The sequence below is a fragment of the Armigeres subalbatus genome, chromosome 1 (genome assembly GCF_024139115.2).
Source record: "Armigeres subalbatus isolate Guangzhou_Male chromosome 1, GZ_Asu_2, whole genome shotgun sequence".
Taxonomy (NCBI): domain Eukaryota; kingdom Metazoa; phylum Arthropoda; class Insecta; order Diptera; family Culicidae; genus Armigeres; species Armigeres subalbatus.
The window spans coordinates 13,728,887-13,746,317 of NC_085139.1; the positions used below are offsets into that span (position 1 = coordinate 13,728,887).

At 42.1% G+C, this 17,431-nt stretch overlaps 1 protein-coding gene across 2 annotated transcripts in view; it reads left to right on the forward strand.

The window, feature by feature from the left end:
- Positions 1-17,431, forward strand: part of LOC134222026 (endoplasmic reticulum aminopeptidase 2) — a 77,759-nt gene that overhangs the window by 42,409 nt on the left and 17,919 nt on the right. Inside the window, exons 1-9 of one of the 2 annotated variants that reach the window (XM_062701185.1) lie at positions 1,454-2,819; positions 13,499-13,600; positions 13,660-13,887; positions 13,955-14,037; positions 14,098-14,300; positions 14,364-14,544; positions 14,611-15,994; positions 16,055-16,197; positions 16,257-17,009. In XM_062701185.1, the coding sequence (XP_062557169.1) occupies positions 2,780-2,819; positions 13,499-13,600; positions 13,660-13,887; positions 13,955-14,037; positions 14,098-14,300; positions 14,364-14,544; positions 14,611-15,994; positions 16,055-16,197; positions 16,257-17,009 (3,117 nt within the window). In that variant the 5' untranslated portion in view covers positions 1,454-2,779. Of the gene's footprint in view, positions 1-1,453; positions 2,820-13,498; positions 13,601-13,659; positions 13,888-13,954; positions 14,038-14,097; positions 14,301-14,363; positions 14,545-14,610; positions 15,995-16,054; positions 16,198-16,256; positions 17,010-17,431 lie in introns of those variants that run through there. The other variant, XM_062701181.1, reaches the window with a different exon arrangement.

Genomic DNA, 17,431 nt, shown 5'->3' on the forward strand with positions numbered 1-17,431 from the left:
GGGATGGTTCTTGGAGCTTATATCTCTTGTTAGATTTTTTTCAAAATTAAAGATAGCCTAGAAACACTAAATCAACTTGAGCTACCTCGAAATTTTACCCGAATTAGCTGAAAATTTGACAGGAGGCTTATTTTAGCATAAGAATTGTGATTATGGGCTTTTGACACTTTTTGAAAACATGAAGAGGTCTTATTGAATACCCATAGACACAATATTAGATGCCCAGAAACTAGAAGAGATGGCTAAGACATTGGAGAAAAACTCGGTTGAAAAACGACTGAGATATAGCTGAGATATAGAGGCCGTCCTTAGCCGTGCGGTAAGACGCGTGATAACAAAGCAAGACCATGCTGGGGGTGGCTGGGTTCGATTCCTGGTGCCGGTCTAGGCAATTTTCGGATTGGAAATTGTCTTGACTTCCCTGGGCATAAAAGTATCATCGTGTTAGCCTCATGATATACGAATGCAAAAATGGTAGCCTGGCTTAGAAACCTCGCAGTTAATAACTGTGGAAGTACTTAATGAACACTAAGCTGCGAGGCGGTTCTGTCCCAGTGTGAGGATGCAATGTCAATAAGAAGAAGAAGAAGAAGATAGCCATTTTAAAATTTAGTTGCAACGATTTTCGGCAGGAATGTATCCGCGTAAGTTTTTTTCTGTGAATTTACCTATCCTAGTGTTAAGACGCATAGTCTTTAGGATGAAGTTGCCAAAGTACGCCACTCATCTATTTGAAGTCGATTTGGAACTCTTCCCGTACATATTTTACAAAAATCATTCTATAGCTTTATCTCAATTTGGGGACTAAACTCAAATTAAATTTAAAAGGAATATTCAATTATTCGAATAAACCTTCTGTTCAAAATTACTTTTGACTTATACATCAAATAGTTTGTTGATGGATGTTTGAGAACCTCTCATGATCAATTAATTATTAATTTTCAAACTATCATTGTCAGGTTTATTTTTAGATTAATTCTGGAAATAAGTATAAGCTTTAGCACTAAAGATGTTATAAATAAAATACACTAAATAAAACATGAGTCAACTTTTGTACCATCTCCTAGTTTTCATTCCGTCCCTTTTAACACCCATGCTGGTAACCAACGGGAATGAGGCAGTTAACCTCCCACAACCACCCCACTCGAGTGAACGCCGTTTCTGCTTCGTCCTTCAGGTCCTTGCACAGCGAGAGTGCCGAACGAATCCATCAGCCATCAGCGTGTTTTCTCCGCGGGACTCTTTGCTATTCTCCTGTACCACGGACCGGACATGCGCACCTTTTCAGCTGTCAAAAATCCGTCCTGGCTGTGTACGTGTAGCCAACACAGACAGGAGAACGATGCTCGGACCCATCGCGATTGAAATCGTCCCAACAAACGCGAGAGTGTGGTTGTGTCCCCGTGGGTTGGTGTTTTTCCTTCTCGGGAAATTCCCTACACAGCAAATTTCATAGAACAATCCATTTTGAACATCCAGTCCGTCCATAAATCGGAATTCTTCGCAGCAGTGCACCCGTCTGCATTGTCCGTAGTCGGCATCCGGTCTTGCTTGTGTCCACTAATCCGTGCGAGGTGCAATTACGAACAATAGTCGACAAAGGCAGTTGGAAAATCGTCATATCTTTCGTTGGAGCTGCATTGGGCAGAAGGCACCGAGCAGTCTGCAAGCAGTTTCCCCTAATACGGCAGAATGCATCTTCGGTAGTTCGAAGGATTTGCAGAAGTTTTTTGAACTTTTGTTTAGCATTTTCACCTAGTTTCGCCTTCAAAGTGAATTCAAGCTGTAATGGAAGGAAATGATCTGCGGACGGTATCCGAATCATGTTATCGACAAATCAAGCATTTTTATTCTCTGTAAAAGATAGGCATAGTTTCTTAGCATGCTTTTATGCAATTCCAATTAGTGATGCAAGTGTTCTGTTCTTGTGATACAATCGTTCCATGAGAAAAAGTAAAAAAAGAAGTGATATCCAAATTAGTTTAGATAAATCTGTAAACCCTGTGAACTAGTCGTTTTCAAAGTGTTAAATTTTGATAAGATCATAACAATCATAAATTAATAAGAATCTAAAATGGACGTTCATCAACAACGCACGCAGCACGGGAGCAGAGTTCGGGATAACATCCTAGCAGTCGGTCTCGGTGGGGGGAAAACGGCAACGAAGTAAGCGACGATATGGGGATACATGAAGGAAAAACGACGGCACGTAGCGACCGAAGGGACTGAAGAGATCCTGCGATTGAAGTTGTGTTCGTGTGGAACGCACACGTGCACGTGGTTCCATTAGTAGGCCGTGCGTTGTGTTTATCAACATTTCATGAAGTGCGAGAAACGGATTGGGTTACCTTTTTCACGCCTCCTATGTTTCCCTGTGCTCGAGAAGTGATTTAGTTATATAGAGGTTGCAAAACGAGCAACTGAGGACGACGTCAGCGTGAAAGTGCGTGCTAAATGCGACCGAAGAATTGATTGGTCCCCGTGTGTGTTTGTGGCAAACGACGTGTGGGAGGCAGTGATTCTGATTTTATCCCCCCGTAAAATATTTATCGCTGCCACTTTACACGGCTAAAGTGGTTGTACCGGTGAGACCGACGACGAAATTTGGCAATCACACGTTCTATCGGTTTCGAATATCCTCTCCCCTTCTTCACCCGACGAGCACTAGCGGAAATTCGTCAGATTGGCTGGAAATCACAGACAGGGGGCCCCCGTTAAAGTGTCAGTAGTTGGAAGCGGTGGCCCTGGCAATAAGATTTGGCGACGGGAACGGATAGTGATGACGGAGCCTGACTCGGACGATGTGGCGTTTCTCACAGGTGATTTGATGCAAAGGGATTGAATAGTCTTTCGAACGTAATCAAGGAAACGGAAATTCGTCCATAATTAATATCCACTTTTTTCGTACAACGAAGTAGCTGTGCATTCATCAAAAAAATAAAAACGTCTATTTTATACACATTGCAATACAACTATTTGCGTTGTTTTCTGTGTGTTTTCAAATTTCGTTCAAAATAAGGACAAACGCCGATTTTCATAAAACATTGATAAGCTCAGATCAATCAAAGTTTATAGTCTAATTTCCGCGTATTGGCCAACCGTATTATTTATTATGTTAGAAAACTCGATTTGTGCATATGCTCAACATATGAAAGATTGAAGGTAGCCACTTGCTTCGGTGGGATTTGAACCCACGACCCCAGTATGATGGATAGGTGCTTCCCCTACTAAGCTAAGAAAGACCCTCCGACGTCCTCCGGAGTTTAGCGGGTACTGAACACCCCAAGTTCTTTACACTAGGCACAGAATCCAACTCTCGCCAACTCATTCTCCGAACTATTCCCCCACGTATTGTTTGATAAGCCCCTATATGCTCGATTAAGCTCAAATTTTGCCATGCAAATCGAAGGGTGCCGCTTTCCGATCACCCCTCTGTCAGTGTTTCAATATACTTGATATTTCATATTCCTAAAATTAAAGATAATTTTAATGCCATGCACACAGGGGCTAAATTGCAGCTAGTCAATGTTGGATATTTTGTATGAAAAACGACGGTATCGAAATTTACGTGTTCTCCACCGACGTGGAGGATATCTTATGACTCATCAAATGTTTATTGAAACAACGCTGCATACAAAATTGTTCTCCATATTTCATATTGGAACATTGGTGGGCGTGTGGTTTATAAGAAGGCCTTTCGATACATTGTTTGAACGCAGTCGGCTACACATTATTATTTTTAAACAAAATCTATTTCTGTGGGGTAATATTTAAAGGAATGCAAACCAATTTATTTTTATTTATTTCGTCAAACATAATGTAGACTACATTAAAAAACTTATAACTATGTTCTATTGTAACTAATGTTCCTAAAATATTTTCTTAGGCTCATACGAGGCATGGCTAAATCAATTGCTTCACAATACTGATTGTAAACAGACATCATTTGATTCATTGGACTAAATTTTGCATAATTTGTTCGATGATGACAGGTGGCAAACAAGTTTCGATTTCTCAATTGCCGAGTAGGAGTGTAAAAATTTAAACAAGACAATAATTTGGTGGAATCAATGCGGTGCGAAACAATATCATTCACAAATGAGATCATGGCAAACTCACGACGCTTTTTCAATGATTGGATATCTTTAAGCATACATCGCGCCTCGTACGACGGAAGTGGGAATGTTGTCCACCCTAATTTGCGTAAGGCATATAAAAGGAATTGCTTTTGAATTGATTCTATTCGATCATCATGTGATTTCATATACGGAGACCATACAATACTACAATATTCTATAATTGATCTGACATACGCAACGTACAAAGTTTTAATTGTATAAGGATCTTGAAAGTTATAACTAAATCTTTTAATAAAACTGAGCATATTTGTTGCTCTATGGATAATTCCTTGTGACAAAATGACGTGAAGCATTCAATTCTAATTTACTGGTTTGATAATAATGTTTTTCTAACTTGGATCAATTATGATTTTTTTCGTCATTCAAAATGATTCACATCGATTACATTCACCTGGGGTATATAAAGAAAGCGTGATGTATTATTATGTCACCAAGTTGAAATGTTTACATTCTACTTCTTATCGAAGTGCAAAAAAGACAAGAGAAAAGCGACATTTGATGGATCATGTTCGATACATATCAGATTTCAAGGTTGCTGTCAATCTCGCTGCTGTCTTCGTTTAGTTATAAATAAGTACTGTGGTTCTTGGCATTTGTTATTCCATGTCAGTATCATGACGTCATCCTGGATCTTCGAGTTTTATTATGATTATAATTGGTACATGGTGGTAAGGATACACCGCGTAGGAGGGGGAAATCATCAATCAATATAGGATAATCCGAGATATAATATGGCATATTGATTGACATATTTATCATCTAGCAAATGGTTCGTTTATAATTGGGCACCTTAATAGTGATTTTGGTTTGAATATTTTTTTTAATGAAGCTAACATTCTCTTTACAACTCTGGCAAACCGTATGTGTACGATTTATCAGTGGAGTTTCGGGGAGTCAACTCATTGATTTGATAAATCCTATAGACATAAATTTTCAAATACAAACCATGCAAAAAGCGACCCTAGTGTATTATTATTCAGTTTCTCACACTTCGGGGTTACGTTTGAGAATTAAATCGGTAATTCTTTTGACGAAATTCCATTGCTGAAACTTTTGGTCATTTGTCAAAGAATTCCCGACTCTTTTGATTTCAATACTTGTTGTGCCATTGAAAATGACAAATATTCGAATTTCAACGGGTTAGCAGTTTGTAAATAAATTCCATTAATACCCTTCAATGCCCGTATTACATTTCCTTGAAATTAATTCAAGTATTATTGCAGCATCAAACCATGTGTAGGGGGACGTTGTATAGTTGGGAACATGTTCGTCTCATATGCGGGAAATTACGGGCTCGATTCTCAGTCCCCTCATCAACACTTCGCGTCCAGTCACTGAATGGAGACGCCGCGCCGGTCTCGATGGTTTTTTGCCTTTCTCGTACCAAGTACGAGTAAAGGCTATATATTGGCTCCAAAACCAAACCTTTTATAGAAGGCCCTGAGACCCATAGGGTTATATACCAATCGACTCAGTTTGACGAATTGAGGTGATGTCTGTGCGCAAAAAAGTCTAGCTCACTTTTTGAGCACTTACCTTTAACTGATTTGCTCACAACGAGTTGCATTCGACTGGGAATCCTTTCCCATTGTTTCTTGTTGAAAATTGGCCTAATCGCACCATAGACTTGGAAGCTATGACCAAAACACAATTTGTTTAAACCAAAAACGTGTATAAAAGGGTAAACTTATTAGGCACTTATCTTCAACCGATTTGCTCACAACAAGTTTCATTCATTTCCATTGTTTTTGACCAGATCGCACTATGGGCTTGGAAGTTATGACCAAAATACATTCTTTTTTTCAAACCAAAAACGCGTAAAATTTTAGTTCACTTTTTTCGTATTTATCCTTTAACCGAACTTAACAACAAGATGCATTCGACTGGGATGTGAATGGGACTGGGATCGATTGAAACTTGGCCGGATCGCATTATGGGTTCAGAAGCTATGGCGAAAATACTATTTTTGTCTTTCTCGTATACTAAGTACACGTAAAGGCTATATGTCCCATTGTTTCCTGTTGGAAATTGGGCTGATCGGACTCTAAGCTCAAAGTTTTTGGCCAAAATGTTTTTTTTTTTCAAAAAAACAAACTTTTTATAGGAGGCTCGAGTATCAGTTTTTATTCGTAAAATGTATTTCAAAAATTCACTTATTTTTAGGACACTTAGTCTTAACCTATTTACTTACAACAAGTTGTATAGGTCGGGTAATCCTGTTTCATACAAGTTATAGCCAAAATATTAGGTAGGGGAACTAGGTTTAAAATGCGCCAGTCAGCTAATACGAGCCATTGCATTTCCTGGGTTAATAGGCTAAATTAAGTTACAAAACCGATGGCAGCTGTTGCCTAAACATGTTCTTAGATCAACAAATTACAAATAATAGTCAAGACATCTATAATAAAAATCTAAATAATATTTTTTTCCGCCTTTTGATAAAATTTAAGTTTCTGTTCCCTTAAGGATTTTCCACTAGATAAAAACATTTTTTCAATAATCTTTGCACATGTCTGGAAACACAAATTAGTAAAGAATGTGCCAAGTTACTAAAAAATTAACTTTACTACATTTTTCATAGAAAAACACACTTACTTACTTGATGGGCTACAGCTCTTCAATGAGCCTACGCCGAATGGAGCATCCTTCTCCACTGGACTCGATCCTGGGCCAATCGCTTCCAGTCGCTCTGAACATTGAGCGCCCTCAGGTCCTCTTCAACTGCAAAAAGCCATCGTGTACGTGGCCTTCCACGAAGCCTGCGGCCTCTTCCGGGTTCTCTACTAAATATTACCTTCGCTTGACGTTCTTCTGGCATACGAACAACGTGACCAGCCCACCGCAGTCTGTCGTGTTGAATAAGTTTAATAATATCCAGCCCTTTATACACCTGGTACAATTCGTGATACCATACCGATACCAGCAGAGAAATTCGAAGACCCATAGTGGCTGGAAATCGTACGTACTTTGGACTCCGCAAGACGATCCGATCGAATAGCGTTCGCCGTCGTACCAAACTGACTATCTACAAAACGCTTATTAGATCGGTAGTTCTCTACGGACACGAGACCTGGACGATGCTCGTGGAGGACCAACGCGCACTGGGAGTTTTCGAAAGGAAAGTGTTGCGTTTGCCATAATTCATTCCGTTTCACTGAATCGTACGTCGCCTTGAAATCAATAAACAGATGATGTGTCTGCAAGTTGTACTCCCGGAATTTATCAAGGACTAGTTGACCCGGCAGACGTTGTCCTGCACAGTAGGCGAGAATGTGCGTTCCGAACTGCCCATGCAAAGTTCGCATAGGAATCACAATTTTAGTTATTCACGGTTTGCTCAACTTTATTCGTAATTTTCGCATTAGGAAATATCATATAAACCCGTCGGAAACTATAGCGAATGTTTCTGCTGAAGAAATGAAAAAAATCCATCCAGCCGTTTTCGAGTTATGCGGATACGAACACAGACCATTTCATTTTTATATATAAGATTTGTCTCAGGGTAAACATTTGATCCGTCGTTGATCGGCCCTCACGAAAACCTGCTTGGTATTCGCCGACGAAGGACTCTTCAAGCGGTCTCAATCTGTTGAACAGAATACGGGACATAATTATGTACGCCGAATTAAGGAGGATTATTCCTCGGTAATTGGCGCCCTCCAGTCTGTGCCCTTTCTTAAAAAGAGGACAAATGAGGCCGTCCAACCAGCTAGCAGGCATTTCATCGTCTTCCCATATTTTCGACATAATATGGCGCAGAACTTCATAAAGCTGCTCACTGCCATGTTTGAGAAGTTCAGCCGGGAGCTGGTCCTTCCCCGCAGCCTTATTGTTTTTCAGCTCTTTAACAGCTTTTTAACCTCATCTAGTGTAGGTGACTCCACAGCTTGTCCATCGTCGCTAATATTTTTTCTGTTCACCGATTCACTTGCGAAATTTACTAGCCGTAGGCCGTTGTCGGTTACCGAGTGTAAAGCTGGTGTAGCTTTGCTGTCCGATCCATACCGCATCCCTGCTGGAAACGGCAGTCTCAGATGGTGGCTGTTTGAACTTGCGGGCGATACCTCATCCAGGAGATATTATCATCACCAGATGATGACGGTTTCGTCATAGCAAAGATAAACGGTATTTACTTTTGTAGCTGCCACTGTCCTCCCAGGTGGAGTGTAGTGCAGTTTACTAGGCTAGTCGATGTTCTTGCAGTGAAACTAACTGGTTTAAAACCATTAGTTGAAGCAGGCGACTTCAATGCGTTGGAGGTGGACTGGGGATCCCAGTTCACCAATGCTAGAGGCCATACTCTGCTAGAATCGCTAGCGGTATTGAACGTAGTCTTTCTGAATGAAGGCCAAGTGCCAACGTTCAAAGGACCGAGCGGTGATTCATACATCGATGTGACTTTCTGCAGCGCGGGATGGACGGTGGAGCCAGATTAGAAGGTTCATGAGGGGCATTCCCCCAGTGACCATCAGGAAATTCGTTTTATGGTCCGGTATACCCCCGTCACAACCACAAGGTTCTAGGAAGGCGTACCTCGCAGTTCAACCCAGAACTCTTGGAGGAGTCACTACGATGGGAGAATCGAACAACGGGATTAAGTGGCGACGAGTTAATTGATGTACTATTCCGTGCATGCGATTTCGACGCCTAGGAGGACCAAACCTCCCGGAAACCGACAACCAGTGTACTGGTGGTCAGAATCAATTGCAGATCTTCGTAGAAGCTAAAAGAAGGTTGCGACGTGCCAGAACAGACGCTGTAAAGGTCGACAGACGCCGGGTGTCTCAGACAGCGAGCAGAGCTTTCAACTACGAGATTAAATGTAGTATGAGAACCTGCTTTGAAGAGCTGTGCAGGATGGCGAACGACAATCCATGGGGAGACACATACAGGATGGTGATGGCTAGGACTAACAGCACGCCTCCTGAGAAATCCTCGGAGATGTTGGCCAGAATAGTCGAAGGGTTGTTTCCGAGACATGAATCATCGAACTGGCCCACTACACCGTACGAGTCAGTCGACGTGTGACTAACTTGGAGCTTATCGTAGCTGCAAGAAAACTTAAGCTGAGTAAGGCACCAGGTCCGGATTCCAAGCCAGGTCCTTAAACATGCTATTCTTGCTGATCCAGTTATATTCGGGAGCTGCCTCCAAAGATGCATGGACGAAGGAACCTTCCTAGATCGCTGGAAACGGCAGAAATTGGTGCTATTACCAAAGCCCACCCAACAGCCGGGAGACCCTTCGGCATACAGTCCAATTTGCCTACTTGACACAGCTGCAAAGCTAGAGAGGGTTATCCTGAATGGTGCCAGGCCATTAGGTAGAAGGCCATTTGGCTGAAGGTTATTAGGCCGCATGGTCATTAGGCCGAACGGTCATTAGGCCGAATGGCCATTAGGCCGAATTAGCAAAAAGAAGCCAAAAGTGAAAAATGAGTAGTTCTTCCTCCACCTTACCCCTTCTTCCTTCCTGCATCTTTCTTTTTCTATCTTTCTATTTTTCCTTCTTCTTCCTTTTTTTTCTTTTTGGCTCTTCCTTCTTCTTTGTTACTTATTTCTTCTCTCTTCTTCCTTTTTCTTTCTGCATTCTTCTTCCTTCTTTCTTCTTCTTTCATTGTTCTTCCTTCTTCCTTCTTTCTCTTCCTTCTTCCTCAACCCTTTATTCTTCTTCATTTTTCTTCTTCTTTCTTTTTTTTCCTCTTTCCCCCACACTACTTTTTTCTACATTCTTTTTCTTTTTTCCTTCTTCTTTCTTCTTTCCTCTTTTTAATTTTGTCCTTCTTTTTTCTCCTTTTATCCTTTTTTCTTTCTTTCTTGTTGCTTATTTCTTTCTGTTGCTTCTTTCCTTCTTCTTTCTTTCTTCTTGTTTCTTCTTCCTTCTCAATTATTCCTTCTTTCTTCCTACTTATTTCTTCTTCATTTTTCCTTCTTCACATTTTTCTCCCTTCTATATTCTTCCTTATTCTTTCTTCCTTATTCCATCTTGCTTCTTCTTTCTTTTTTCTTCTTTCTTCCTTCTTCCTTCTTCCTCCTTACTTCCCTTCTTCCTTCTTTCTTCTTTCTTCTTCTTAATTACCCCATCCTTATTATTTCTAACTTCTTCTTTTTTCCTTTTTCCTTCTTCTTTCTTCTTTCTTCCTTCTTCCTTATTTTTTTTTCTTTTTCCTTCTTCCTTCTTCCTTTTTCCTTCTTAATTCCTCTTTCTTCCTTCTTTCTTCTTCCATCTTCCTTCTTCCCTCTTTCTTTTTCCTTCTTCTTCCTTCCGTTTTCTTCATTGCAATATCATCTGAGCACAAAATATTATCTTTGCTTGTGCAAAGATATTATCCCTAATCAAAAAGCACTCTGGAAAGATATTATCATTTGAACGTTTGATGATGATGCGGATAGCCAGCGTGGTTCGGGGGTTGTTCGCGTTGCGAAGCTGTTGCTACAACAAAAGCTGTGAAAAAATGTTTCTCCATGACGAACATTGCACTTTGTTTACTGAGCGGATAGATAACTAAGATCGATATCCCATTATTTCATCAGTATCTTTGCTCAAAAGATCGAATGATGGGATGGTTTGCAATGCCTGGTTTTCTTCCTTCCTTCTCCTATCTTCCTTCTTTCTTTCTTCTTCCTTCTTCCTTCATCCTTCTTATTTCTTCCTTCTTCCTTCTTCTTTCTTCTTTCATCTTTCATCTTTCTTTCTTCTTCTTTCTTCCTTCTTCTTTCATCCTTATTCCATCTTGCTTCTTCTATCTTCTTTCTTCTTTTTTCCTTCTACTTTCATCTTTCTTGCTTCTTCCTTATTCTTTTTTTTTCTTTTTCCTTCTTCTTTCTTTTTCCTTCTTCATTCCTCTTTCTTCCTTCTTTCTTCTTCCATCTTCCTTCTTCTCTCTTTTTTTTTCTTCCTTTTTGTTCCTTCCGTTTTATTCCTTTCTTCTTCCTTCTTCCTTCTTCCTCCTTCCTAGTTCCTTCTTCCTTTTGCCTTTTTTCTTTTTCCTTTTTCCTTCTTTCTTCGTACTTTTTCCTTCTTCATTCTTTCTTCCTTCTTTCTTCGGTCCTCTTCCTTCCACCTTCTTTCTTCTACGTTCTTTCTTCTTCCTTCTTAATTCTTCCTTCTTCCTTCTTTCTTCTTCCTTCTTCCTTCTTCTTTCTTCCTCCTTCCTTCTTCCTTCTTCCTTCTTTCTTATTCCTCCTTCCTTTTTCCTTCTTCCTTCTTACTTCTTCCTCCTTTTTTCTTCTTTCATTCTATTTCTTCCTTACTTCGCACTACTCACTTTTCACTCCCCAGTTCTCATTCGGCTTAATGGCCATTCGGCCTAATGACCCAGCATCATTGGACATTAATTAGACTTCGTGCAGAAAAGAAGTCGAGACAAATACCAAAACGAAAATTGCTTAGACCGGCACCGGGAATCGAACCCAGCCACCCTCAGCATGGTCTTGCTTTATAGCCGAGCATCTTACCGCTAGACTAAGGAGGGCCTCGTGCCCCATTGCTGTATTCGATGGATTAATTCCTTCCTATCCTATGATGGTCGTAAACTTCGTGTTGTCCAGATCAAACCCGAGGACACTCGTTCTCGTCAGTCTCCTTGCACACCGGCCGCACGCACATCATCCTTGATTGCACACAGCCAGTGAGTGCGGGGTCTACCCCGGAGCCGACGTCCTCATTACTTTTGCTGGCCTCTCTTCTAGCATACGCACCACATGTTCAGCCCACTGTAATATGCCGTACTTTATCAGCCTGTCGTTGCACTGGCGATGTCTGCAGTTTTGTACAATTGGTAATGCTCATGAATCATGTGTCTGCGCCATTCATAACTTCCCACAACGCCGCCAAGTATTGAGCGCAGTATTTTCAGCTCAAACACTCCGAGAATTCGATAGTCTGCATATTTTAACGTCCATGCTACATGGACGTACAGACCGACTGGACTAATCAACGATGTGTACAGAGCTAGTTTTGTCCGTGTCTGTAAGTAGCGAGTTGCGGTTTTTTTACCTACCGGCTAATGTCATTTTCACATGTAACGAGCGTTCTATATGAATTCGTCGACAACATCGAATCGCATCCCATTGAATCCATCCAGACGCTCGATTTGAATTCATCCAGCGTCGTACGAATCAGCCTAATAAGCTTTACTGGAAAGCCATGTTCTAGCATTATATGCCAGTTCGTTTCTGAGATATTTTGTCCGCAAATTGTATTCTCGGAATTTATCAAGGATTTGTTGAAGAGTAAACATCTGATCCGTTATTTATCGTTCTTCTTGAAACCCGTTTTGATATTCGCTGACAAAGGTCTCCAAACATGGACACAGTTTGCCTAACAGAATTCGGGAGAGTATTTGGTAGGTGGTATTAAGGAATGTTATACGAGACTGTGCCCTTTTTTTGTAGATAGGACATATGAGATTATCCAGCCAACTCGAAGGCATTTTTTCTCCCTTCCAAAGCATTTCAATCACTTCGTGGGTCACTAGTCACTCCCAAATTTTTAATAGTTCTGCTGGAACTCCGTCCTTCTCAGCGGCCTTACCGTGCTTTAGTTTTCGGACGGCTTTTCTCACTTCGTCTAGCGTAGGTGGCTCCACTGCTTGTCTATCATCCACAATCGAGATTCTTTTTGTACCCTCTCTGTCCGGTTGTCCATTTAACATTAACCTAAAGTGATTCTTCCACCTAGCAGCCACCCCTGCTCGGTCGGTCAACAATTTTTCGGAACTGTCATTGATCATGACTGGTGCCGGTGCGCTTTTCTTGTGCATGTTGTTGATCTTATTGTAGAACTTCCGTGCGCCGTCTGGTAAAGCTTCCATATGCCCCCGAGAGTAGTTTTTGGTCGTACTTCCGTTTCTTACGCCGGTGAAGTTTTGTTTTCTCAGCTGCCCATATCTCACTATAATCAGATTCAATTTCAGATACCAATATATTGTTCTAATCAGCAATAGTCGTACTTTATTTGTGGTTATTAGGTTTTAAGCCACAACTTATACTGAATTCCGATCCGAAGGCCATACTTGCCTCCATAAAAGTACTTATTGACATTTTCTTACAGCTTCATTGATCCAAGATGGGATTGAACGGAAAGACGTCAATCATTTCTAAGTCTAGGTAGTATTTTTTCATAGCTCAAAAATAGATTGGTGAGGCCTTCATTAGCCTTGCGTTAAGATGCACATTGCACAGCTTCAAAGCAAGGTCATGCTGAAGGTGGCTGGGTTCGATTCCCGATCCGGTCTAGGAAGTTTTCGGGTTGGAAATTTTCTCGACTTTCATGGGCATAAAAGCATCGTCGTGTTGTAATGCCAATAATAAGAAGAAACCAAAAAGTAATTGTTTTTTATCGCTCTTTGTTTCCAGGAGGCGATAGTACCAGTGGTCGTCCAGGGCGGGAAGGAGTCGCCGTTTGTTCACAGAAGCGAGCACTATGCGTGACGGCCATTGTTCTGGGAACCCTGCTAGGTAATGATGTCTCTCAATATATTACACTTCTATTTAATCTTAACGTTTACTCATTGCAGCTACCGCCCTAGTGATAGCCTACGCCGGGCCCCAAAGTGTGTGCCCCTGTGCTGGAAAGATTCCACCCGGGTTTATCGTCGAAGGCTACAACAGTTCGGAACCCTTCCAGCCAATTGCCACCAATGGGCAACCCTTCCCCTGGCTGCTGCCAACACTGCCGAACAACGTACGCCCAAACCGGTACATGTTGACGATCCACCCGAATTTGACGACGCTAGATGTGAAAGGTTTGCTCCGCAATAAATAGTTTTTATGGTAAAGATAGATACGATTACATTTATCAATGTTTCACAGGACAAGTAACGGTAGAGTTCTACGTTGAGAAGGAGACCAATTTCATTGTACTTCACGCGCAAGACTTGAACATCACAGAGAAGGTGGATTTTCCAAGTTCAAGACGTCGTAATCAAATATTTGTAACGAATTTATCTTTGTAGGCTTTGGTAGGACCGAAAGGATATGCACTGAAGATCTTACGAATACTGGAGTATCCACCGAGGCAGCAGTTGTACATAGAACTACGAGATAAGCTGCGGAAGAAGACCAATTTTACCTTAAGCATTCGGTGGTACTCAAAGATGATAACAGAACCAGATGGATTTTTTGTGGATGTTTTCGAACCGGAACCGGATATTAAGAAGTACTTAGTGATAATAGTAATTGAAGAAATTTAGCATACTAATAAGTTGTTTTAAATCCACAGAATACTAGCAGCGACAGTTCTGAAACCGGGAAGTGCGCGGAAAGCATTTCCCTGTTTTGATGAACCACATCTGAGAGCGTCCTTCAGAATATCGTTATTCCGTGATCGATTTCACATAGGACTGTCCAACTCTATCGTGCAGGACACGGATGACGTTGGATTTTACATGGGAACTGGATTGGTTAGTGCACGCACTTACAATATTTCCATCACTAGAAATAACTTGTAACTTTTCAAACCATTTCAGTTGCGTGACGATTTTGCGGAAACGCCGCCCCTTCCACCAAACATGATCTCATGGGTGATCAGCAGTTTTAAACGCCAACTGCTGGACCCTTCGCCCATCTACCAAACGGTCAACATAACCAAAGACACTCACAAGCCGCTGCTAGAACCAACGAAGCCGCCACCTAAGCTGACCAAAGCGGAAAAGAAACCGTTCCGTAATCTTACTGCCGTTCTACTGTCAAAAAACCTCTTCAAACTAACGAACAATCAACCACCCAGCACCGCAAAACCGTCCAGCGCGAACGAATCCAGCAGCGATGGGGCGGCGGGAATCGTCGCTACTAATGCGATACAGGGAAATCGTACCAACTGGAACGGAACCGAATCTAATCACACTATTGCCAGCGATGCGTTGGAAATCAAAACGGCACCAGCGTACTCGTTCTACGCACCTCAGCAGTACGTAGATAAAGGAAGCTTTGTGTTGCACACATCAAGAGACATTCTGGAGTACTTGCAGCAGTGGTTAGGAGTAGCGTACCCGCTCTCAAAACTGGACTTTATAGTGTTGCCGACTCTTAACGATGACTTTACAAGCTCTCTGGGGTTGATCGTGCTCCGGATGTCTTTCCTGAACTCACCGGACGAAGTGTCCACCAAAGATTATCACATGTCAGTGGTAAAAATATCGGAGGGCATTGTCAAGCAATATTTCGGTGGTCTGATATCGCCGAAAACATGGAAACACATTTGGTTATGGGAAGGAATCATCAAGTATCTGAGCAGGTTCATACTCACGCCGATCAGACCGCTCTGGCCGATGAACGAGCTGTTCTTGATCGAGACGACTACGCGAGCTCTCGATGTCGACGCCCTGCAAGGCTGGGAAAGCATAAGTCACGGGACATCGGAGACTGGAGACAATGAAGACTTCTACATCGACAAATCGGCTACGATGCTGTCCATGTTGCAATCAGCCATTGGGGAAGCGAACTTCCGACAGTGTTTGGGCAAATTCATCAAAACTTTCAAGTTTATGACGGCGGAACCCACCGATTTGTGGTCGATATGTGCTCGGCAGGTTAACAACAGTAAGAATGTAAAGGAGATGATGAACTACTGGAGCAACTTGCCTGGATTCCCATTGGTGAACGTAACCCGACAGGGAGACGAGATTCACATCAGCCAAGCTCCGTTCATGCCGGCGGAATTTGTGGCCATTCACGACGATCCGAACGCCGAGGAGAACGATTCGCTGTCCACAACGACAACGAGTACAACAACGGTGGCTCCCAGCACTGCCAAGGATAGTAAAAGACGTACCCGGTGGACATTCCCCATAAGCTATGTGACCAGCAATAGTGAACAACTGCCAAACACAATTTGGTTCAACTCGACTGAAAGTGAGTATTATTATTCGTGTTTATAGAATAAATATTACAAAGATGTCTATTGAATTGCAGCCAAGATCTTCCTCGATCACTCACCAAAATGGATAAAACTTAATCACGACCAAACGGGGTATTATCGAGTGCTCTACGATGAGGACAATTGGTCGAAGCTGGTTGAACAACTCCACATCAATCATCACATCTTCAACACGCAGGTATGATCGGGAATGTTGATCAAGATTTTCGGTACAAAAGTTATTCAATTTTATTTTAGGATCGCGTCGGCATCGTATCAGACATCTTCACCCTTTGTCACGCAAATCTTTTACGGTGTGACTTTGCGATGGATTTGATATCATACTTCCCGAAGGAGCAGGACTGGGGACCGGTGCTTGTTGGTCTCAAGCATTTAGAAAAATGGCGCAAGATCCTCAAGTATTCCGAGTGCTATCTAGTTCTGGCGGAGTATATCCGACAAAATTTGGCGAAATCAATCCAAGATCTGACTTGGAATGATACCGGGAAGGAGGAGTTGAAGCTCCTACGACCAACTGTACTCTTGAATGCAGTACTGTGGGAAGAGCCGGATGCGATCCGGAACGCCAAAGAGCTGATGAACGATCAGGCAAACATCCCACCAAATCTGCGCTCGGTGGCCTACGTGGGATCGGTTCTGTCGGGCGAAATTCGCTACTGGCAGGACTGCTGGGCGCTGTACAACGCACTGCGTCGAGAGAAGGACATCGGATCGGAGGAACGGATGGAACTGCTGCGAGCGCTAGGCGTTACGAAGGACGCGTGGCTACAGAACAGATTGCTATCGCACGTGATAACACTGCCCGTGACGGAGGTCGTTCAAGTGCTGCAGGCGATCGCCGGTACCCCTACGGGAGGTGCGATGGCGTGTCGGTTCCTGCAAGCCAAATGGCTCGACTTCCAGTCGAAGCTGGGCAAGGGCAGTGTGGACTTTGCCCGCGTGATATCGGCCATCACGCAGTACGGGTCAACTAAGTTCGACTATGATGAGGTGAGTTTGGATTTTGGAATGTTGTGATACTTGCTATGGTTGTCGTAATAAGGAAATGGTGCATTAGGAATAACCATTTGTAGAGGAAATCAAATTCCGAGGAGATTCCGAAAAAAATGCCGAGGATATTTTGACGAAATAATTTCCCGATGAAATTCTAAAGAATTTGCCAAGTAAATCGCGAAGAGTTCCCAGACGAAATCCCAAAGAATTTGTCAAAAAAATCTGTGATAACTTGCCGAAAGAATCTCGAAAATATTTACGAGAAAATTCCGAAGAATGTTTTATTGTGTGGCTTTCTCAGTCTAATTTAGTCAAAACGATTCGTTTTGTTTTGCCCAACGTTTCGGCCTGTATTTTTGGCCTTTTTCAAGGGTGAACTAAAATAAGAGCATGGACTTTAGGAGGTACACAACATAATA